At 40.3% G+C, this 24,469-nt stretch overlaps 1 protein-coding gene across 6 annotated transcripts in view; it reads left to right on the forward strand.

The window, feature by feature from the left end:
• The window catches only part of USF3 (upstream transcription factor family member 3), a 64,798-nt gene that overhangs the window by 26,596 nt on the left and 13,733 nt on the right, over positions 1–24,469 (forward strand). For 3 of the 6 annotated variants that reach the window (XM_027585445.2, XM_027585447.2, XM_027585446.2), the window contains exons 3-7: positions 668–732; positions 1,855–1,883; positions 3,962–4,044; positions 8,568–8,664; positions 11,724–23,784. In XM_027585445.2, coding sequence (XP_027441246.2) covers positions 686–732; positions 1,855–1,883; positions 3,962–4,044; positions 8,568–8,664; positions 11,724–18,169 — 6,702 coding nt within the window. In that variant the 5' untranslated portion in view covers positions 668–685 and the 3' untranslated portion in view covers positions 18,170–23,784. Of the gene's footprint in view, positions 1–667; positions 733–1,854; positions 1,884–3,897; positions 4,045–8,567; positions 8,665–11,723; positions 23,785–24,469 lie in introns of those variants that run through there. The other 3 variants (XM_027585448.2, XM_027585449.2, XR_003518287.2) reach the window with 2 other exon arrangements.

Consider the following 24,469-nt stretch of genomic DNA (forward strand, 5'->3'; position numbering starts at 1 on the left):
GAATATATTTCCTTATAGTATGTATATTCTTTAGTATCTTGATATTTTAAATATAAGTAGAATTTTCATGCTCCTCTCCAGATTTTAATGACTCTTGAGTGATAACGTACGACTTCTAGCAGTTTGGGAGAAGGCTAGCAAATGAGTGAATGAGTTGAGTGAGTGGTTGCTTCTGTGTATGGAATATTACATGTTTGTACGCTTGTCACTTTTGTTTTTTCTGTGTTCAGAGAGGATGACCATTGTCTTCGTTTAAATTTTGTAGAACATTTCAAACAGTACCATGAACAAAGAACATACTCTCCCAAGTCAAGTATGTTTTACCTGTCTTTCCAGGTCTTGCTCAAATCCACACTGCCTTTAAGCCTTTCTAGATTTCCAAGCCCATACTGATCTTGCCCTAGTCTAGTCTTCTCCAGCACTTTCTGGCTGTACCTCACATTTGACATTCACCATGCTCTCCCTCTGCTAGTTACAATGTTTTTTGTCTTGTTTTCTTATACCTTTCTTAAAGGAAAGGATATCCACGACAGCTAAGCCAGTGTTTTTACATGATGTCACTTTTGTTTTTTAGCATTTTGGTTTTCAAACCAAATTGCTATTAATTAATCAGTGTCTCTAACATACTAACTTTAAACTTTCTGGTGTGTCTTTCTATGCCTTGTAGGTTCCTATCACTGTAATCATGCCAGAAATGACAGAGAATGAGACTCCTACCAAAAAACAGCACAGGTATGTAGCCCTGGTCCAAAAATAATTTAATTTGGGCAGATAAGCAGAATTAGTCCCTACTTTGCTAAATAGGTAGTCCTCAGGGAACTTTCATTTCAGTGGTTGGAAAACCATTACTCTTCAGAAATATGTGTGGATAAATAAATACAGATGTACAGAAAGGAGTATAGAGTTAAAATTTACCTGTCCTCCTTATTTTATTAACAATGTAACGAGTAAATGATAATCAGTAATTAAAATTGTATAATACTAAATCTATGTTAAATGTTTACTTTCTCCTGAAATTTTTACTTGTGCACAGTATTAACAGTCTTTGTAGATCGTAAGTTGATTTAGGCTGAAGTCAATTTGAATAGATATTTTGTAAAATTACAATTTTGTGACATTACAATATGCACATCAGTACAGTTATTACTTCTGGTTCTTTGTATAAGCCTCCTTCTGAATTTCTAGAACTTTGGGCAGTGTTTCTGCTTAGAATTGCATGCCCGGTGCTTTCATTAATATTAAAATCCCCATTCTCTTTCCTTACCAAATAACTATTAGAGAATGCTAATGTTTGTACATAAATGGGAAAATCAGTGGTTTTAGGAGATTACCTTTTAGGTACACAAATGCAAAAGATGGCTCAAATGCCAATTGTCTGTGCATGGGTGCTGGTGGCTGCCGTGCTTTTCACCCTGGGGATTCGAAGTTTCCTCTCTCCTGTTGCTGGTATCCCTCACTGGTGTTCACAACACTGCTTCCTGGGCACCAGGGCAAACATCAGAAGTCACCTACTCGGCATATCACTTTGAGAATTGGCTAGCTCTTTAATTACATTTTTCAAATAGTTAAGGTTTTTTCAGTGGTTGATTTACTTCCTAGCCAATGACTTCTGGGTATGGAAGAATAGAATTGTAGTTATTTCTAGAAATTGTAGATGCTAAATTTATACTGATGTATCTGCAGTTAGGTTTTCATACCATAATATATATTAAGAAAATGTTTTTTCAGATGGTTTCTTGCTGATACAACAAATATAAATTCATAAAATTTATTTTTATAGTTCTCAAAATATAAAGTGGTAAGAATGTTTTCCCATTATTTTCATGTTCCTGTTATCTGCACTTTTTGTTTCAGAAAGAAAAACCGGGAGACACATAATGCAGGTTAGAAACAACAATTTCAATTTTACTTGTTAGCACTTTTTGCATTCAAAATGAAATTATACTGTAGTTGATTGTAAGTTATGTTATAAGCATAGCATCATTATTCATTATGTTTTAGGGAAGTGTTCCTTATTACTTTTTAAAATATTTTATTTCTTGGAGAGAGAGAGAGAGAGAGAGCATGAGGGGGAGGGGCAGAGGGAGAAGCAGACTCCCTGATGAGCAGGGAGCCCTATATGGGGCTCAATCCCAAGACCCCAAGATAATGACCTGAGCTGAAGGCAGATGCTCAACTTAACTGAGCCACCCAGGCACCTCTGTTCCTTACTTTTTTGTTCCTTTTTTGTTTAATTGACAAAACGCCCCTCGAGTCTCATGACGATGGTTTGCTTGTCATCTTCTGATTTATTGTCTGTTTAGATAATTTAAGGATTAATATGTCCCTGAACTAGTGGTTTAAGTGATTTCACTCACTGAGGAAGTCCAGCTCTACCTCTCCCAAATGGAATAAAGAGTATGTGTCTTTGCAGAAATTCCAGAGGGGACTGGCTACCTAGAGGAGTAGGGAAGAGATGAGCAGCAGGCTGCAGATCTTAAAGGTCCTTGAAATGTGAATAGCTTAAATGAAGCTGTGGAGTCCTCAATTATAGGAAAATTATGTAGAAAATACATATATCAAATTTCTAGGCCAAAGTTGGATAAACATTTTTAGAAGGAATTGTGTGTACTTTTACAATTTGGTACATTTTATAACATTTTATTTTTCAGGGACTACAGTCCAGATCTCAAACAAAATATTTTAAAAGTTATTATCTATTACTCTATAAACGATATCTTCCCTTCCTTAAGGAAAGGACACTGGGGGAATTTTTGTCTATGGAAAGAGGTGGTGAACACTGGTGGAATATTGCTGCTCTCCAAAATGGGAATTTCCTGCCTTTGAATTCCCCTTTATCACTGTGGGTGAAGAGTCTTAATGTTGTTGGGTTTTTTTTTTCCACCTCCACCCATTTAAAAATCACTCTTAGATAAGAACAAATACTATTGTTAGAGAATTCAGAAGAAACATGAGTTATACTTTATTCCTTTGTGTTCTTTGGCCAAATGAATTAAATCTAATCTTTTTTTGGCCATAGGAACTAAATATTTTTATTTGAATCAACTTACATGGTGTCATAAATGTGTCCTGATAGTAATTTATTTTGAGAGAGTAATTAGATGTCATTGAAAAGAAGTCTTTCCTGCCAGACTATGAAGCAAAAAGTCTTTATTCTACAAAACAAGACCTGCTTGTGGTCAATCTGAAAGATCATCCTGTTAGAAGTACTGGAGTCTTGTTAGAAAGGAAGGTTTCAGAAACCTGACAGGAAATAGCCAAGACTAATGTTTCTACTTACAGTGTCTTGTTGAAATTATTTAGATCATCTTATACCCTCTTGACCCTTCCATATGATCTTTATAATAAAGTTGTAGCATGTAAGTCTGGAATATTTCTCAGTTAATTTGATTGAGATATTGTCAGTTGCACAATTTCTTAGATGGGAGAAGTCCTATGTGGCCAAAGTGAATAGACCAGACTCCGTAGAAATTTTAAGTCATAACTAATGGCTGTTCTATTCGAAAAATGCCTTCTAGACATCCTAAGAGGTGTTTTAAGGTTCTGTAATCTAAGTAGGTTCTCATTTGCCCATATGAAAAGGCAGCTGTTTAGTAACTTAGCTTGTTAGTGGGTTCTTAAATTTTAGTTATCACTAAAATCTCTAGTAATTACTTGAAACCATAATAATGGCCTTAACAGTGATGTAATGTTAGCAACTTCTGTTTATAATTTGAATTTGATTATTATAGATCACATTTTAAAAATGTTAATAAGAGTATTACTTAGATCAGTTCCTATAATACTAGACTTAAAATACGACATTCTTAGAAATCTAATTGTAGTTCTTTGTCTTCAGTAGATACTGTTTGATAAAATTTTGTTAGGGATTTCTTTACCTAAAATTTCTTTACCCAGGGAGAATAACAGACTTTGGCAGTGGTACCATAAGGTTTGATAAATGGATTTCCCCCCTATCTAGTGGAGAGGCATAGGAAGAAGAAAATCAACGCCGGAATAAACAGAATAGGAGAGCTGATCCCGTGCTCCCCTGCCCTGAAGCAGGTAAGACGCCCACTCCTGTTTCCATTCGTCACTTGTGAACAGACAATTCCTCGAGTTGTTTCCTTGCTCATGATTATTTTTGTTTCCTGTCGTTTATGGTACATAGTTAATTGCCTCATGGTTTTTCATTTGCTTAATTTCCTATATATCTGTCTTTAGTTTTCCCCATCCTTACAGCAGCCTTCCAGTAGAGCATTCTACATGATCAGATGGACCACATAATTTCCAGATCTTTAAGATCTTGAATAATTTTTTTAAAAAAAAAAGCACATTTTTTTTTATGTGCTATTGCATTTACCAGGCATTTCTTTTATTTTCTGTCAATCATATTTTGTCTTTAAATTCTTACCTAGAATCTTCCAAATATCTCTGCTTTGTTCTCCGTGCCCTGTCAACCTCCAATGGTACTTAAATCTCAGCTTATTAAAGGGGACAGTTTTCCTTCACGAAGATAGCTTTTTGTTTCCTCTGATAATGAGGAAAACAAAACAAACTAAAACAAAATGGAAACAATATGAAAGGCATAAAAAAGTTTGAAAAGTAAATTGACATGCTACTTCTAAGTTATAGCTACTGTTAACAAATGTTATGCATATCTTCAGACATTGCTTTATGATTAGATAGATAGATATAGACATCGAGTGCTGTTTTATAACCTGCCTTGTCATTTTCACTCATCAGTGTATGGTAGACTTTTAGTTAGGGATACCTTTCCTCATATGATCACCTTTCTTTTTCATGGTTATATAGTGTTTCATTATAATGGGATTTCATAATTTGTGTTAGCCTTTTTTGCTTAATTTTTAATTAAATTAATATATGTGAAAATTAATGTATAAACATAACAAATAGCACTAAAAAGCTTAAAACAACAATATTAGTCTCTGGCCTGCTTGTTTCCCAAGTCCAATACAACAACTTAAAGGCATCCATTTTCAACTGTTTCTTCTGGAGTATACCTTTATATATTGAAATAATAAGCTTATATTACTATATCTTAATTTTTCTATTTTAGATTTTATCTATTGACTTATTATTCTTTTCCCTTGTCTTTGCCTTGTCTAATCCTCCCAGTGTAATTCTGCCCCAACTTTTGATTAAATTGATATTCAGTTTTTTGTTTTTTAGACTGAAAATATTGTTTATGGTAGGAAGGAGTACTATTATTATGTTTTGTCCTATATGTAACTTTTGTGTTTTTTGGGTTAGTAATTGCCTCGTTTTTCACTTGCTTAACTGTTTATATACCTATCTTGTTATTTCTTTATTTAAATTTTTTTAAATTTATTTTTTATTTTTAAGTAAGCTCTATACCCAACATGGGGCTTGAACTCACAACCCTGAGATTAAGAGTCCCATGCTCTACTGACTGAGCCACCTAGGCACCTCTCTCTGTACCTGTCTTTAACTCTTTCCACATTTTCAACAGTCTCTTTAAGAGTTTCTACATAGTCAAGTGTACCACATAATTTCCATTTTCTCTTTTTCCTTTGAGACTTTACTTCTGGAACCTTCTGCCCTTCTTCAGTCTCAATTGATTGGTCTTTTCCAACTCTTGTTTTTAATTTCAGCTCTCATACTTTTAATTTTAGAAATCTAATTGTAGTTATTTGTCTTCAATAGATACTGTTTGATAAAATTTTGTTAGGGATTTCTTTACCTAAAATTTCTTTACCCAGGGAGAATAACAGACTTTGGCAGTGGTACCATAAGGTTTGATAAATGGATTTTCGAGAGTCTTTTTCTTATTCTCTTTGTTCTTTTTCATATCACATGTTTGGTTCATGAATATAATATCATGTCATCTCTGAGGATGTTATATAGGTTTTAAAAATTTCTTTTTCTTCTTGTTTTGTTTCTTCTGATTTTCTTTTTTTCCCCTTTGTTTTGATGTTTTGTCTTTCATTTTGGAGACTCTCCTTAAATGTTTAGTGATACTTAGCTGTGTTCTCATATTTGAGAATGAGGCATTAAAAAGCCGATTAAATAGACTTGACTTTTGGTGCCCTAACTGTTGAGTGATTAGGTGGTAAGCTAGTGTTACTGTTTTTGTAGCACTTCAAAATATCAATGTTGGTAGCTTGTTTAATTTTGGGCATAGTATTAACTTTTATTTTCCAGACAAGAATCCTTCAGCCCCCTAGCTACAAATGGGAAGGCTGGGAAGAGGAGTATAAGGCTGGTTGCCATATTCTGGGAGCTGGGTTGGGGAAAGGGTGCTGGAGAGTCTCAGGTTTTGGGAGGCAGAATTTTACTTTACCTTCCTGTCTTCACTGAGTTGCCTCATCTTGTCCACTTCTGTGCCAGCCATCCCTGAGGCCAAAATTCTCTGTTTCAAATTTCACAGAAAATAAACTTGTCTCCTGCAGTTGGGGCAGGAAGGGGAAGTCATCCAGCTGCGTAGGTTGTGTTTGTGTGGGGGAGGGAGTTAATTTTTATTTCTGCCTAAGAAGAGTCTTTCCACCAGTCCCCTCAATTTAACCCCATACCTCACCCCACCTTTTGTGGTAGCTGGAGCTTCCCAGTCCTGAACCTCCCCAGGCTTTCAGAGGGCCAGATCAGTTTGCTTGCTTCTCAAGACCACCTCCCTTGGCAAGATCTGACACTTCAGTTTCTTTTCATTCTCTTCTACGGGATGGTACTTAGTCTTGCATAAGTGTGTTTTTTCATTTGTGTGTGTGTGTGTTTTAATGTCCTTTGAGTTTCCTTAACATGATGGCAAATTAAAGGGCAGGAACTATGTTTTGTCTTCTGTTACGTCTTCTGATTGTTTTTCTTTCTCCACATCTCAATGTACAGTAGCTTCTCAGGAAATATTGGTGTTTGCCCAGTAATATCTTACTTTCCTGCTCTTGGCTGTCATTCCTACAAGTTTCTTGGAAAGGAAACCATAGTCATTTCACTTCCTTGGTGTCCTAGAATGTGCAATGAAAGTCAGTATTTGGCTCCCAGAAGCCAAGTAGATTAAGATTTTCTTCACTATTGCTACATGTCCTCAGCCCCATCTGCAGTAGAGAGGCAGTAGATGGGCATTATCAGGTTCTGCCTTTGTCTCAACTCTTGCTTTAAGAAAGGACAGTATTTATTTTTTCTCTGTAAAATGTTTCCTAGATTATATTGGGTCTCTGTTGGGACTCAGTCTAAGAAACCCAGAATTGTAACTTTGTGAACCAAAGCCCTAAATCACTGATTCCTACCTGAAAAGAGCTATCTGATAAAGTACTGGGGATATTTAATAATATACATACTGGAATAGAAATTAAACATTCACTGTAACATTTTTAATAGCTGAAAAATAAAAAAACCAAGTGCCTCTTATACAGCTTAAAAGTTGTCAGTAATGGACTCAAAAATAAAATAAATTCAGCCTTTACAAAGTATAACATAGATATCTAAACTCTATAGGGGAAATACCTCCAAGATATATTTTTAAATAAGAACAATGTAGCATACTATTTATAGTATCCTTCTATCTTTTTTTTGTTTTTTGTTTTTTTAAAGATAGATAAATAGATCCACGTATCAGCCTAGAATATTTCTGGAAGGATATATAAGTAACTTTATGGCAGTTGCCTCTGGAATAGGGTGTAGAGAACTAAAGCCAAAAGGAATGTCACTTATTGTGTTTTATTTTTAACAGTTGTTCATAGAGTAAAGAATAATATTTAAGTCTAAAATCTTTACATGGCCTTGAAAGCCCTCTCTGGCCTCTTCCTCCTACCGCTCTTCCACTATATACTTTACTCTAGTTCCACTCACCTCACCATGGTTCCTCCAATGTGCGAACACCGCCCTGCTTGAGGGCCTTTGCCCTTGCTGATCCTAATACCTGGATGCTCTTCCTCCAGATATCCACGGGGCATACTTCCTTGTCCTTCCTTCTGGTTTTTGCTTTGTCTTACAAGGGGGGCCCTCTCCAACCTCCCCATGCAAAATAGATTATAGTACAGTGTCTTAGTTTGGACTCTTACAAGAAAAATAACGTGGTTTAAACAACAGAAATTTAATTCTCACAGTTCTGGAGGCTGCGAAGTCTAAGCATACATCAGTTCCTGGTGTATGCTCTTTTCCTGGTTGTGTCCTCACATGACAGACAGCGCGATCACCTCTCTCATGTCTTTTCTTCTAAGGGCACTGATCTCATTCATGAGGGATCTACCCTCATGACCTAATTACCTCCCAAAGGCCCACCTGCAAATACCATCATATGCGGGATCAGGGTTTCAACATGAATTACAGGGGGACAAAAACATATATATATAATGTATATTCCTAAAGGTCAGGAATTTTGTCTGTTTTGTTTATTATATCCCTAGTGCCTAGAACAGAGCCTGACACATAGTAGATGCTCAATAAATACTTAGTAAATGAAAAGTGAACAGTAGAAGCATTTCAATATGGCGCCTGTTTTAATTTTGAAAAGATACATGTCACATATATGTGATAAAACCAAAGCTTTACATTTCTTTCTGCAAGTTCTTACTCTTCAGTGAAACTTTTAAATGGTTAATTCTCTTTGGCAGAGCAAGAATATGATCCTGGACCAAGCCTTTAAATATATAACAGAATTGAAAAGGCAAAATGATGAACTCCTGCTTAATGGAGGAAACAATGAACAAGGTAAAGATTTTAAGATTCTTACTTTTTATTGTTTTTTCAGTGTTCAGGTCTTTGTGTCACAGGACAACTTACATGAGGATACAGAAGGCTTTTTGGACCAGAAACTTTATTAAGATTGTGCATTCAGTGGGTCTGAAAGAATAGTGTTGCAAAATAAATTCATCTTTGTTTACCTACCCCCCCCCCCCACCCCTCCGTGAGCAACTCTAATCTTTCAGGCATACACAATTTTGATTTTGGACTCTTGTGTACTTCATGTTTGCTTAACTCATGAGACAAATAATGCTGGATCTCTTTTATTCCACTTTGATCTTCCAGCTAGAGGATATAGGGGAGAGTCCTGCTCAGTGTAACTTAAAAATAAAATAAAGATATGCCTGGGCCAAGACTTAACTGTGAATTAACTGAAAAGGTCAAAACATTCCGTTCATAATTGTTTACATTGCATGTAATGTGTGTATCAGACTGCCTGGTCATTTAGTGAAATTTGATTTTTTTTATTATTCATTACCTTTTTAGATAATTACATTGTGAAAAAATTTTAAGTTTTTTATAACAGCTGAAAAGAAAAATACCCCAGACAAATGTAAAGCTCAGAGTAGTAGGCAGTTTGAATTGTTCTTTATTTATGGCTCTCACAACAGCAGAGAAAGAATTTCCTGTGACAACTCAATAGGTCACCCTAAAAGGAGAGGAACAAAGGTAGAATATGCTGAGGTGGGGGCAGTGTTGGGCTGCGTTTATTGTATATCTCGAAGCGTTCTGAAGTCTCTTCGCTTACTTTAAGTTAGATGACAGCTTACCCCCTCACCCAAGGCAGCTGTCTTTTACAATCCAGGCCTTGTTTTATGATGCTGGTAGATAGGTAGTTTCATAATACATGTTTGGTAACCGTTCTGAGGCACCCCACAGTAGGGGTGTTAAGGCTAGAATGATGTGTGGACTTTCTGAGGAGAGCTCCTTTGGTTTCACAGCCTAGAAGCTGAGGCAGTCAAGTTCCCTTAGGGAAAAGGGAACCTGTTAGAAAAATACCAGTTGCCTGGGGCTCAGGAAAAGCTGAGCAGATGGGCCAGGGCTCGAGGCAGCTTAAGTCTGACTACCATCCTTTCTTTGGTTCTTTTTGGTGCATCTGTTCTCTTTTCTTCCCCCAGCAGCTTCCCCACGTACTCACTGTCCACGTGACAGGCTGGGCGGTGGTCTGAGTGGTGGCCTTGGGAGTCAGGCCCACCTGGGCTGAGTCTCCTCTTCACTTCCTCACTCAGTACCCGTGGCTGTTTACCTCACCTCTCCCAGTCTCAGTTTCCTTATCTGAAAATGAAGATAATCCTAGCATGTATGTGGTTGACTTTAGACAAATTTATGCGATTACTCCGAGCCTGTTTCTCACATCTCAAAATATTGATGACAATAGGTAGTTCCCATCTCATGGCTGTTATGAGGATTAAAAGAAATAATGCAGGTACACTGCTTAGAGTAAAGCGGGCATATAGTAAATGTTACCTGTTACTGCGGTCATCATCATTATTATTGTTATTAAATGAGATGATGAATGAAAAGTGCCAGGCATGTAGTAAGTGTGTAGTTAAGTGAGAACAGTCGTCATCATTATTTGGTCCATAATAATTGTCTGTTAGTTTCTGATGTCCCTGGCACGTTGGCATCTTTCTTCTGTGTCTCTTAGTTTAAATGTCTGAGAAGAATAATCTGCTAGTCTCAGCTCATCCTCGTCATAGCAGAACTTTTTATTTCAGGCCCCCTCATAGGGCATTGGCTTTGAAGATTAGCTGCCCTTGGTGGAGGGAGAGGGGGAGAGTATCTACCACTGTGGCAAGACAGGTAGGATGTGTAGGGTCACAGAGCCACAATACCAGCACCCAAGGCTGCCCCAGGCGTAGGATCTGTGGGTGAACTTCTCCCCCTTCGGAAAGAGTAGGGGTGTGACAGTAGTGTATATGCCTTGGCCCTACTGAGGAAAATTCAAGTTCCGTTATTGATGCTTTCTTTGTGCTCTACTACTTTACACATTTTACTTGGGCTCTGTTGTTTCAAAGAATAAAATAGAAGGGAGTTTATTTATTTTATTTTTTAAAGATTTTATTTATTTGACAGAGGGAGAGAGGGAGAGCACAAGCAGGTGGAGGGGCAGAGGGAGAGAGAGAAGCAGACTCCCTGCTGAGCAGGGAGCCCGACGTGGGACTTGATCCCCGGGCCCCTGGGATCATGACCTGAGCTGAAGGCAGCCGCTTAACCCACTGAGCCACCCAGGTGCCCCTAGAAGGGAGTTTAAAGCCATTTGCAAAAGAGACTATCTATTACCACCACAAGTAATGTTCGCTGTTACAGCATTTAAATGCTATTTTATTGATATTCAGTGTTATTTTCCTAGCATGTTACCATGATATCAGTATGTCTTCCCTTCTTTTACCTTTGTAGCTGCCCTGTTGGGAATTTTTGAATTGGGAATTTTGAAATTTCTACATTGTGAGTAGTTTCTGACCTTTGGGTTGTTGACCCTTAACGATACATTCTTTTTTTTTTTTATTTAATTTTATTATGTTAGCATACAGTACATCATTAGTTTTTTTTTAAATATTTTTATTTTTTTATTTTTATTTATTTATTTGAGAGAGAGAGAATGAGGGATAGAAAGCATGAGAGGGAAGAGGGTCAGAGGGAGAAGCAGACTCCCTGCTGTGCAGGGAGCCCGATGTGGGACTCGATCCCGGGACTCCAGGATCGTGACCTGAGCTGAAGGCAGTCGCTTAACCAACTGAGCCACCCAGGCGCCTGCGTCATTAGTTTTTGATGTAGTGATCCACGCTTCGTTGTTTTCATATAACATCCAGTGCTCCATTCTTTAAAAAGGATTCAATAGAGGCTTGATACGCCACTGTAAAAAGGAGAAAGAATTTGCTTTAGAAAAGAACTGAAGATTCTCAGTTGAGGTATTTAGAAATACTAGAATTATAATGCAGTAGTTAGCACACAGCTTTTTCTTAAGTTACCATAAATACTGACATTAACAGGTAATTGTTTCATTTCTATTTTTAATATTGTAGCTGAAGAAATTAAAAAGCTACGTAAACAACTGGAAGAAATTCAAAAAGAAAATGGCCGATATATTGAGTTACTGAAAGCAAATGACATATGCCTATATGATGACCCCACAATCCACTGGAAAGGAAATCTTAAAAACTCAAAGGTCTCTGTTGTTATTCCCAGTGATCAGGTTCAAAAAAATATCATTGTTTATTCCAATGGGAGTCAGCCTGGTGGACATAGCCAGGGAACAGCTGTTCAGGGGATAACCTTTAATGTTGGTCATAATTTACAAAAGCAAACTGCCAATGTGGTACCAGTACAGAGGGCTTGCAATCTGGTGACTCCTGTGTCTATTTCTGGAGTTTACCCTCCTGAAAACAAGCCATGGCATCCGACCACAGTTTCTGCACTGGCTGCCAACCAGCCTGTTCCTCTTTGTCTTCCTGCTACCATTTCTGCTCACAACATTCTCGAGCTTTCCACCTCCGAAAGCGAATCGAGTGTGCTTGGTGCCACCAGTGGCTCACTGATCGCTGTTCCCATTGGGCCTGAACCTCACCACCATCGGTCCTTGCACACATGTGTAAATGATCAAAATTCTCCTGAAAATAAGAATGGGCAAGAGAGCCCCAGATCAGTGAAGAAAACAGTCCCTGGTGCCACAAGCATCCCCACCACCTCCTCGGCGACTGCCGCAAATGTGCACCATGGAAGCAAGTCCTGCCCGAGCATACAGGATTTCAGAAATGATTTTCAAACCACCTTCGTCGTTTCAGTTACCACCACGGTCTGCTCCCAGCCTCCCAGGTCTGTAGGTGATTCTTGTCCAGCGAGCATTAGCAAGGGTGCAGACTTGGCAGGTGTTACCGCGGTGGTGGCCCCCTCTGCCCCCGGAGGAGGGAAGACCACCACTCCTGTAAGCACTCTCTCTGCAACCCCTTTGGACAGTAGTTGGACTCTTTCTTGTTCTTTGCCTTCTTCAAGTGTTAGCGCTTCAGATTTAAAAAACATGAATAGCCTTACCCGAATTTCCTCTGCTGGAAACACACAGACCACGTGGACTACTTTGCAACTGGCGGGAAATACTATTCAGCCCTTAACCCAGACACCTTCTTCTGCTGTGACTCCGGTAGTAAATGAGTCTGGTCCCAGCCCTACCACAACCAACCATGGTAGACACGTCGCTACAGGCGTCAACTTGAGTAATTCCTTTCCAGCAGATGGGCAGGCGGTTGAGCAAGTAGTTGTAACCTTGCCTTCGTGCCCGTCTTTACCTATGCAGCCACTGATTGCCCAACCACAGGTTAAATCTCAGCCTCCAAAAAATATCCTTCCTTTGAATTCAGCAATGCAGGTTATTCAGATGGCTCAGCCCGTTGGATCGGCTGTGAATGCAGCGCCAGCTAATCAAAATGTTATCATTCTTCAGCCCCCCAGCACTACCCCTTGCCCAGCGGTGATGAGAGCAGAGGTTCCCAACCAAACAGTAGGTCAGCAGATAGTGATCATACAGGCAGCTAATCAGAACCCCTTGCCACTCCTCTCGGCTCCACCTCCTGGTTCTGTTCGACTCCCTGTCAATGGAGCCAATGCTCTAATAGGGTCTAATAATTCAGTGCAAAATGTTTCGACCCCACAGACTTTTGGAGGAAAGCATCTTGTCCATATATTACCAAGACCTTCATCTTTATCAACATCTAGTTCAACACAAACTTTTTCTGTTACCGTGTCAAACCAACAACAGCCTCAAACCATTTCTTTAAATGGACAGCTCTTTGCTTTGCAGCCTGTGATGTCCTCATCAGGAACTACAAATCAAACCCCTATGCAAATTATCCAACCCACCACCAGCGAAGATCCAAATACCAATGTTGCCCTGAATACGTTTGGAGCTTTGGCCAGCCTCAATCAAAGCATATCACAGATGGCTGGGCAAAGCTGTGTACAGTTGTCTATTAGCCAGCCTGCCAATCCTCCAACTGCTGCAAATAGTCAGACCGCCCCAGTTAACTGTGTTTCGTTAACAACAACTGTAGCATCTCCCATGACAACGGATAATTCAGCCACACTACCCAGTACTTACAATCTAGTAACTACTCCCTCAGTGAACACCGTAGCTTGTTTACCTAACGTGAAGTCAAAAAGGTTGAATAAGAAGCCAGGTGCCAAGAAACACTTAGCAGCTAACAAGTCAGCGTGCCCCCTGAATCCAGTCAGAGACGTGGGCAAGTTAGACTGCCCCAGCACTGAAGCCCCCGCAGAGCCATCGTGTAATGATGGACTGCTGGAAAGCCGCCCTGTTGTGTTACCATCTGTCGCCGTGTGCCAGGCAAATAGCATAAGTGTTTCTGGTTCACATTCTGTGGATGTTCTGAATTCTGAATCAGTGATACCTGAATCTGTACCCAGATCTGCGTCAGCAGAAGAGACTAGCTCACCCTCCCAGGCATCTGTAGCAAGTGAACATTTTGTCATGGCCCCAGCAAAATCCAAAGATTCTGCCCCCATTTTGCAACGAGAGACATCTCAGGATAAGCCACCAACTAGTTTGGCATTGTCAGATGCTGCCAAATCCTGCACTTCGGCCAACGTGTTGATTCCATCTCCAAGTGATCCCCACACTTTGGTTTCTCAGGTTTCTGGTCTGTCATCTACCGCTAGCACTGCAAATACCGACTGTGTTTCCGAGGTAGAGATCATTGCTGAACCTTGCCGGGTGGAGCAGGAGTCATCTGCTGCGATGCAAACGACAGGTCTCTTAAAGGGGCAAGGTTTGACTGCACTGCTCTCTGGTCTTGCTAAAGAGAAAGACCCTCAGAAACTGTCTCTTTCAGTCCAGGTGGACCATCCTGATTTTTCTTCGGAAAATTCTAAAATAGTTGATTCAGGTGTCGATTTACATCCCAAACAGGAGCTCTTATTGATGAACAGTGACGATAGAGACCCGGGGCCGCATCACTCCTGTGTCCCCGATCCGGAGGTTATCAGTGGTTCCTTGCTCGTCAGCAGGCAGGCCGACTCTCCCATGTCAACCAGCTCCGGTAGCAGTCGTAGTTTCTCGGTGGCATCCATGCTTCCTGAAACGGCTAGAGAGGATGTCACCAGCAGTACGACGACGAATACGTGTGACAGCTGTACCTTTGTGGAGCAAACAGACATTGTTGCTCTTGCGGCAAGAGCTATTTTTGACCAGGACAGCCTGGAAAAGGGAAGAGCTGGCAGCCAGGCTGACATGAGGGAAGTTACTTCGAAGCCTTCCGAAGGGCCACCTTTAGAGGGGGACCAGCCTTTCAAAGCACAGCTGTCTAAAGAGGGTGGTGCAGGACAGGCAGAAGCAACACCAAGTGAATTTAATTCTCAGGATTCGATTGAAGCCACAGTGGATCGGCCCCTTGGGAAACCAAGTTGCTCTGTAGGAATTAAAACATCAAATGCCTCTTTACAGGTTTCCACCTCTCAGCCACCGAGCATCACCAGTTTGAGTGTGAATAATCTTATCCACCAGAGCGGCATCAGCCATCCTCTGGTCAGCTGTGCCGGAATGTCCCAAGCTTCAGAGCAAACGACTGTTCCTGCCACGGTTAACCTGACGGTGGCATCTAGCTCCTATACCAGTCAGCCTCCTGGAGCGCCTCTGATGACTGAGTATCCCCAGGAACAGCTGAATACCATTACTGGCACCATCCCAAATCCACAGATCCAAGAGCCACTCTTAAAGCCAAGTCAGGAAAGCCGCAAAGACTCTGCTAAGCGTGCTGTCCAAGATGATCTTCTGTTGTCTTCAGCTAAACGTCAAAAGCACTGTCCGCCAGCCCCTCTGAGGCTTGAGGCTATGTCCCTGATGAGCCGAACTCCAGATGGCATTTCTGATCAGGCTCAGATGATGGTCAGTCAGCTCCCTCCCGACTCTGCGAGCTCTGCAGTGCCTCTTAGCAACCCAGCACATGGAGACGGCCTTACGCGATTATTCCCAGCTAGTAACAATTTTGTGGCCTCTGCACTGAGGCCGACGGAAGTCCAGTGCACTTCTCAGAACTCGGTGGGTGAGCAGCAGCCAACACAGGCCAGTCAACATCTCCAGGCCCTGCAACAGCATGTCCCAGCCCAGGGGGTAGCCCACCTGCATAGTAACCACCTCTACTTAAAGCAGCAACACCAAGCGGGGCAGTTACGAGAGAGGCATCATTTATATCAGTTGCAGCATCACGTACCTCACGCTGAGAGCTCTGTCCTCTCTCAGCCCCATAACGTCCACCAGCAGAGGACTCTACAGCAGGAAGTTCAGATGCAGAAAAAGAGGAGTCTTGTGCAGGGCACTCAGGCCTCTCAGCTTTCCTTGCAACCAAAGCACCACGGAACTGAGCAGCCCCGCCCCAAGAGTGGTCAGCCACATCCCCACCATCAGCAGATGCAGCAGCAGATGCAGCAACACTTTGGAAGTTCCCAGCCGGAGAAGAGCTGTGAAAACCCTTCAACTAGCCGGAACCACCATAACCATCCCCAGAACCATCTCAGTCAAGATATGATGCACCAGCAGCCGGATGTTGGAAGCAGGCAGCAAGGTTCAGGGGTTTCTTCAGAACATGTATCTGGGCACAATCCGATGCAGAGGCTTTTGACATCGAGAGGCATAGAGCAGCAAATGGTGTCCCAGCCAACTATTGTGACTAGACCTTCAGACATGACGTGTACTCCACACAGGCCGGAGAGAAATAGAGTTTCAAGTTACTCTGCTGAGGCCCTCATTGGAAAGACATCTTCTAATTCAGAGCAGAGAATGGGCATATCGATTCAGGGTTCCAGAGTTTCGGATCAGCTCGAAATGAGAAGCTATCTTGATGTTCCCAGGAATAAGAGTTTAGCCATTCACAATATGCAGGGTCGCGTGGACCACCCTGTTGCCTCGGATATCCGCCTTTCTGACTGTCAGACATTTAAACCAAGTGGAGCCAGTCAGCAACCCCCGAGTAATTTTGAAGTACAATCGTCAAGAAATAACGAAATAGGAAACCCTGTATCATCACTGAGGAGCATGCAGTCGCAGGCTTTTCGAGTTAGTCAAAACCCCGGTGCACCACCAGTCGACCGCCAAAAGAGGTTACCTTATCCACCAGTTCAGAGTATCCCAACAGGAAATGCCATCCCACCGAGGGACAGTGAAAATACATGCCACCAGAGTTTCATGCAGAGCTTACTTGCCCCTCACCTTGGTGATCAGGTCCTTGGAAGCCAGAGATCACTCTCAGAACATCAGAGGAACACACAGTGTGGTCCGTCCTCTGCAATTGAATATAATTGTCCCCCAACTCATGAAAGTGTCCATATCAGAAGAGAGAGTGAGAGTCAGAACAGGGAAAGCTGTGACATGTCCCTGGGTGCAATTAACACCAGGAACAGCACCTTGACTATTCCTTTCTCAAGTTCTTCTTCTTCAGGAGATATTCAAGGTCGAAACACAAGTCCCAATGTTTCTGTACAGAAGTCCAATCCCATGAGGATAACTGACAGTCATGGGACCAAGGGCCACATGAACCCTCCAGCCACAACCAACATGCATGGCGTTGCAAGGCCAGCTCTGCCGCATCCGTCCGTGTCTCACGGAAATGCTGAGCAAGGGCCTCCTGTACGTCCCACTAATTCTTCAGTTCCCCAGCGATCGAGGCATCCCTTGCAAGACAGCAGTGGTTCCAAAATTCGTCAGCCTGAAAGGAATCGTTCTGGAAACCAAAGACACAGTAATGTCTTTGACCCGAGTCTTCCCCATCTTCCTCTGTCTACTAGTGGTAGTATGATTCTTGGACGCCAGCAGCCCCCTACAGACAAGAGAGGAAGTATTGTTCGTTTCATGCCCGATAGCCCACAGGTACCTAATGATAATTCAGCGCCTGACCAGCATACACTGTCACAAAATTTTGGTTTTCCTTTTATTCCCGAGGGTGGCATGAATCCACCGATAAATGCTAATACTTCTTTCATTCCACAGGTTACTCAGCCTAGTGCCACTCGAACGCCAGCCCTCATCCCTGTAGACCCCCAAAATACTCTACCCTCCTTCTATCCCCCGTACTCTCCTGCTCATCCTACACTGTCCAATGATATTTCCATCCCCTATTTTTCCAATCAGATGTTCTCAAATCCTAGCACTGAGAAAGTAAACAGCGGAAGCCTAAATAACCGATTTGGATCAATTCTGTCTCCTCCCAGACCTGTCGGTTTTGCTCAACCAAGTTTTCCTCTGCTCCCTGATATGCCGCCAATGCACATGACCAACTCTCACTTGTCCAACTTTAACATGACATCTTTGTTTCCAGAAATAGCTACAGCTCTTCCTGATGGCTCGGCAATGTCACCTTTGCTTACGATAGCAAACTCCTCTGCTTCTGACTCTTCCAAGCAGTCCTCAAACAGACCTGCCCACAACATAAGCCATATTTTAGGTCATGATTGCAGTTCAGCTGTTTAAATACTGATAGACTAAATGTACATGTATCGGCTGAGACTACAAATGTGTTTGTGTGTGCATGCACACGTAATGCACATGGAGCAGGAGATCGTGTGTGTGTGTGTGTGTGTGTGTGTGTGTGTGTGTGTGTTTGTATAATCAATTTCCAGTTACCTTCTGAATGTAGGGAAGTCACGCCAGAGATGATGCGAATCATGGGTTGTCAAAAACAAATTATCTTTCATTTTTAACTGCACAGTGTGCTTTTTAAATTTTCTGAGGAGCTAGATTTTCAAGTTTGATTTGTAATCTTATATTCCCTAAATGCTAATCAGCTGGAAGTTGGGGGAGATCCTTTTGGCATGTGCTGGGTAGTAGTAGGAAAGAACCTAGATTTTAAACTTGATTGTTGATCATTTGTAAAGTAGATACTTGAGATAGTTGAATTGCTCTCCCAAAAATCCAGATACTTCGATACAATGTAGTGGCTCAGCACCAAATGCTTGGCCAATGTCAGCATCTAGAACAGTTTCTTACCCATGGCAGGTGTTGAATTAATATGGAATGAATGTCCATGGTTAAAGTCAAGCCGTTAGCAAATAAATGAGTTGTTTAATCAGCCTTCATTCCCAAGGTTTGGTTTAGGTAGAGGCTTCTTTCTTAATTATAACAATTCTTCAATTATCTGAACTTAATGTCTTGTTCTTCACATTAGAGAGCCATTTTATCTTTTAATTGTGCCAAGATCCTAGATGTAAAGGTCTTCCTTACTTAGCCTTAAAAATAGCAATCTAAAAAGCAAAGTACATAGACGTTCTCCATTTTGTGCTTGCGTTTTGCATCAGGTCATAAGGATAAAAGCGGTTGTATTGCAGAGTTTGGCTTGTGTTCAGTTAAAGATTGTTGTTTCATCAATTGAATTTTGTTTTAGTGTTCTCTCTTCATTCTGTTCATTTGATCCTGAAATAATTTCTGTTATATTTGTTTAATCATTAGGGACTGCTCAGTAAATAGTGTGTTTGGAATCTACACAATTATTTGAGCCTTACTTTTTAAATATTTCTGAGCAGAGTCTTTAAGCTCTGTCAGTATTTTCACTTACTGATATTTATATTTAAAATATGGCATTGTATGTTACGTTATTACCCTTCATAGTAGAATTATAATGAGAAGATGAATTTGTTCATGATTTTTCCTGATGGTGGATGTGAAATGGTGCTTCAGAAAATTGTCTTTGTATATGTCCATGTGTGTATGTGTGTGTGTGTACACAGACATAGATTTTAAAGTTTAACTGGTCCTTTAAAAATTGGCCTGCCATCTGGAAATGGAAATTGTGACCTGAGACCCCCTGAAGTATTGGAAAATTTGATGTCAGGGTTTTTAAAAGCCCCTTCGAAGTTAATTATGTACACACACACATACACACACACACACACACACTAATATATTGAATTTTGAAAACTTAAAACCTATGAAAACAACCATATATACTCATATTCTCAAACCTATTATTTGTTGTTGTTGTATTCTGCCAAATAGGGGATGGAGTGGGAGAGATACATATAAATGGTTCTGTCTGCTCTGTTAATGAAGTGAACCCAAGGACCAGCATTTTATTTTTTTCCTCCTTGAAAATGCCTCCTCAGGCTGGGTCAGAGCAGTTAACTCTGGCGAATACCTCTTGTGAAGACTCGGTAAAAGGGTCGTGTGTGCCTCTTGAACTGTATTTACCAAACCTTCCTCCCTCTTCCTGCTGCCCACCGAAGCAGCCTCCTGGGGGCAAAAAAAAAAAAAAAGGTAAACAAGAAATGCTTCTGTATTTTCTCCTTCAAAATGGTCATGGCGAAGAATAGGAATTACTTCAATAAGACAACAGATAAACACAGTACTTTAACACTTTTAATTGGGAAAAAAGTGAGATTCATGGCTTGTTTTTTAATTACCTTAACTGAGTTTTAAGTTGTAACGTTCAGGTTTTTCTCTGTAGTTGAAAGGTCCAACCTGCCAATTTCAAGGATAGTGTTCGATGTGTTTGGCTCTTCTTCCCCCATCCTCCTCCCTCGCCCTGTCGCTCTCTGTCTTTCACATACACATACAAATGCACGCACGTACAGCGCAGCGGCCGTTGAGTTCTGGAGAACTGGGCACTGTTCGATGTAATTAGAACTACGGTAACAGGCTAAGGAGAAGATCAATTTGACCATTGCAATAGAAAGGCCTCAAAGCCTGGTACTTTCAGCTGTTTCTCTGTTGCATTGATTTTCTTATTCTGCTCAGCCCTGTTCAGAGATAGCGTTTACGTTTTTCAGAGCTTTCATTCCAAGCACATCTTACTTTGATCCCAAATGAGCCTCTACCCTTAAGGAAAGCTTATTTGACCATCTGAAGAAAGATGTGACCATCTGCACATAATTTGGCTCCTGCTTACATGTAGCTCTAATTATCTTACAGACCATGTGCGTATATATGTAATGATCATTGTATATATGGACTCAATTCTGAAAGTGTTCAGAGTACAGTAATCTTACTTGATTTAAAAGCACGAGTGTATGAAATTTACCAGCAGTATATTAAGTATTTGATAATCAGAGCTACATGATTTTGGGGAGGAAATTTATTATTTAATATCTACCAATCTCGATATAGTTTTTGGCAAAGGTGTGGCAGGAAACAGTCAATTTTGGTTATAGTAAATTTAATGTTATTCTTGGCTTGCTAATATTGGACTATAGAGTGTAAGACCATTTCCACAAATAATTTTGTAATTTCTGGAAATAGACAGACATACAAATGTATGAATTGCAAATGAGAGTCATTAATTAAATTATTTCTATCTCTTTTAGTGTTGTTGATCGCATAGAATCAATTAGAGAAAGTGGTTGATTCCTGTAAACATTTAACATGGTAATTTCTAATGAGGTGAAAAATTTCAGATTTCTCATCATGTTTACATTTTTAATGTATATCAGTCATGGATAAAAGAAATCAAGTTTGATGTCATTGGTTTTTTTGGTACATACCAATTGTTTGGGGATATTTTATGCCATTTCAGGAAATTTATTTTTTTTTAATATTGTAAGACCTTTTGGAGGAACCAGGGATGGCACCTCTTTTCTAAGTAAGGTGTGAGAGTCCACAGTGATCATGCTTTATGAAATTTAACATATTAGAACTGTGGAAAGAGAAGAATGAGGAGGGAATATTCTTTTGCAGCAATTTCCAGTTACATATCAGGGTGAACCGCAATAAAGATCAACTTTTAAAAATCAGCCTTTTTGTTTTGTTTTGTTTTCCTAATCAGCCTTCTTAAAATACAAAATTATTTAAACACTTTAAAGAAAATTCATTTGCTTTGCTCTTGCCTTCTAACATTATCCATGTCATGGAGAGGCTAAAATTTATACTCAAAAAAAAAAAAATGTGGAAACACATTTTAATGGGAGTGAAGTTTTAAAAATTTGAGAAAGGGTGAAGACTTACTACTCAGCGTCTTCTTAGCTTTGTCCTTCGTCTGATCTGCAGGTACCTAGGCTCCTCTTTTCTTCAATCTGCTCTGTGTGAAACGGGTGGCAGGGAGCCTGCTCATTTCCTTAGGATGATTATTCCTCTTGAAACTTGAAGGTTTGAAGGTTTATTGGGCCCATCCATCTCTTGGATCATTGTGTGATAGTGAGTCGTGCTCCTAAATCAGCGATTCCCAATTCCTGGCTTTGGGAACCACTGTGTCTCCTGTTCTATCGAGGGGCAACAAGAATTTCTTGAAACAAAGTTAGTTCAGAATTAATTTAAAATATTGAATGTGCCATACAGTTCTGTTCCTTGTTTTGTTGAACTTGCTTTCTTCCCATGGGGGAGTTTTAGAAAGTGCAGAGGTGGTACCAAGATCAGATGGCTTTGGATTGATATCTTAGGGTTCTGGAAATTGTAATTCTGTTGTCTGTATAAATTCTGCCTTTGCCTGGAGATAATTACCTATGGCTGTGTACATCCAGAAGGGCAGTAATCATAGCCAAATAAACTAGTGTGAAGTTAATCTGTGAGTGATGATTTTATAATACCTATATGCAAATTAAAGGCCAGAAATTCATTTCTTCTTGAAGTATCTTTTTGGCTAAATGCTCCCAACAGAAAAGGGTTCTTTTTTTTTTTTTTTTTGACTTAACCATATTCTCTCTGCATTCTACATTTTCTGTGTGAGACTGACAGTGTTTTTACCAGAGTCTGTGGGGGACACCGAGTTTAGATTGAGGCAGTCCAGCATGAGGACCTTCTTGGACACAGAGCTTCTAGTTCTGACACATGCCTCTATTCTGGTACTGCACTTTACCTGAAACTGTGCCTCTGGTCCGAAGACCAGCCCTTGGAACATACTACTCACCCACTCCTCTGTTGTATAGCAAAGGACCAGCCAGAAGGGTACGTGCCATGTAAAGAAACACCTAGAACACAAGAACAGCTGATGTTTCTCACTGTTGCCTTATCATTCTCTGAGCCATCTTCGATGCCGATCTTGTAAAAAATGTACTATTTAGAAGCAAAACTCCTTTTAAACTCTGAGCTTGTAGGTGGTGGTCATTCAGTATCGTTCCATATTTGCACAAACCCTATCAACTGTAGGGCTCGGGTGCAGGCATGTTTTCAGATGCTTCCGAAACACGAGCCAACTTTGGTTGAAAGTATTGGCTATAATACTCAAATTGGTGTTATTTTGGATGGATAATCTGCATTATCTGTCACCAGAGATCTCATGAGACAGAGAACGCTTGTAATTTAACACTTTTAAAAACGATGATCATAAGTTGTGGGGGTTTTTTGCGTTTTTTTTTTTTTTTTTTTTTTTTTTTTTGGCTCAGTTGTGTGTACAGCTCTACACCATACCATGTTATAGGAACTTACAGAGTTTTCTCCGTCTCACTCCTTTACTTCTCTGGATCTCTTTATCCCCATCCCTTAAGTCTTAAAACCATTTTCGTCTGTGGGGTCATTGAGGCACTGGACGTGACTATATTGGTAACCTTTGAGGGAGTTAAACTGTTGATCTTCCGAGAAGAAAGGGACCAGACAGTGTTGCTTAAAATGCTGCAGTTGTGTTACTGTGAAGAAAAGATTTGCTTCCATGTTCAGCAGGCCATATATATATATATATATATATATATATATTCATTTTGGTAAAAATAGGTGGGAAAAATCTGAGAACATAATTACCTTCACAAATTATTTATAGATACACTGGGTGAGAGGCTTACTGTAGGGCAGTCACCAGAAAAAAACTTAACTGTCGTCTTTTAATAGTGTAATATTTGTATCTATTCCCATGCCAGCAATGTCTGCTGTGTACTGTGTCCTATTACTGTAAATCACCTGGTTTATAATTCTAATGGGAACTAATTTGTTTCGTAATGGAATCCAGAGCAGATATGTATAATACGATCAGGATTGTCCTACAGTTGTATATAAGAATAGGTCCAGTTTATTTTGACATCTTTTTACAAATGCATTGTATTAGGGTGTGAATATTCTGAACCATGCTCTTGTTTAAAGTTTTGAAATTTTTATTGGTAAATGTAACATTTTAATGGTTGTAATAATTATTTGTATAGATATGAATATAGTATTTTATTTAAGAAAATAAACTTTGCATTTTTGCATTGTGAATTCTGTCTTTTCTGATCATTGCATGTGCTGCCTCAAACCCGGTATTAAAAATGACTTCTCTTGCATACCAGAGTTTTCTATTCAAGTAATCTTCCAGTTTTGCCAAAATGTCTGAAAATAATACCATGACACATTTCCCATGGGGAGTGTGTTCCTGATCAAAGAGTCAATCTCAAATAAATTATAATTATGACCAGTGCCATACTGTTCGAGCAAACTATACACCTCTGTACCTATTGTAAAAAGTAAAATTAGAATTTCAGATCTGGAAGAGTATGGAGAGATGATTCAGCTAGACTCCTCCTCACGTATTTATAGTGGAGGAAACTGAAGCACAGAACTTTGGAATAAGAAATGGGTCTTTTATTACAGCTACCCACATCAACTTGGTTACATGGTTTTTTTTGCAGATTTTATTTATTTGAGAGAGATAGAGCGCATGGGAGCAGGGGGAGGAAGGGAGGAGGGGAAGGAGCAGAGGGGGAGGGACAAGCAGACTTGTGCTGAGTGCAGAGCCCAACGCAGGGCTCGATCTCATGACCCCAAAATCATGACCCTGAGCTCAGGACCTGAGCCAAAATCAAGACTCAGAAGCTTGGGGCGCCTGGGTGGCTCAGTTGTTTAAGCGACTGCCTTCGGCCTCAGGTCATGATCCTGGAGTCC

The sequence above is a fragment of the Zalophus californianus genome, chromosome 1 (genome assembly GCF_009762305.2).
Source record: "Zalophus californianus isolate mZalCal1 chromosome 1, mZalCal1.pri.v2, whole genome shotgun sequence".
Classification (NCBI taxonomy): domain Eukaryota; kingdom Metazoa; phylum Chordata; class Mammalia; order Carnivora; family Otariidae; genus Zalophus; species Zalophus californianus.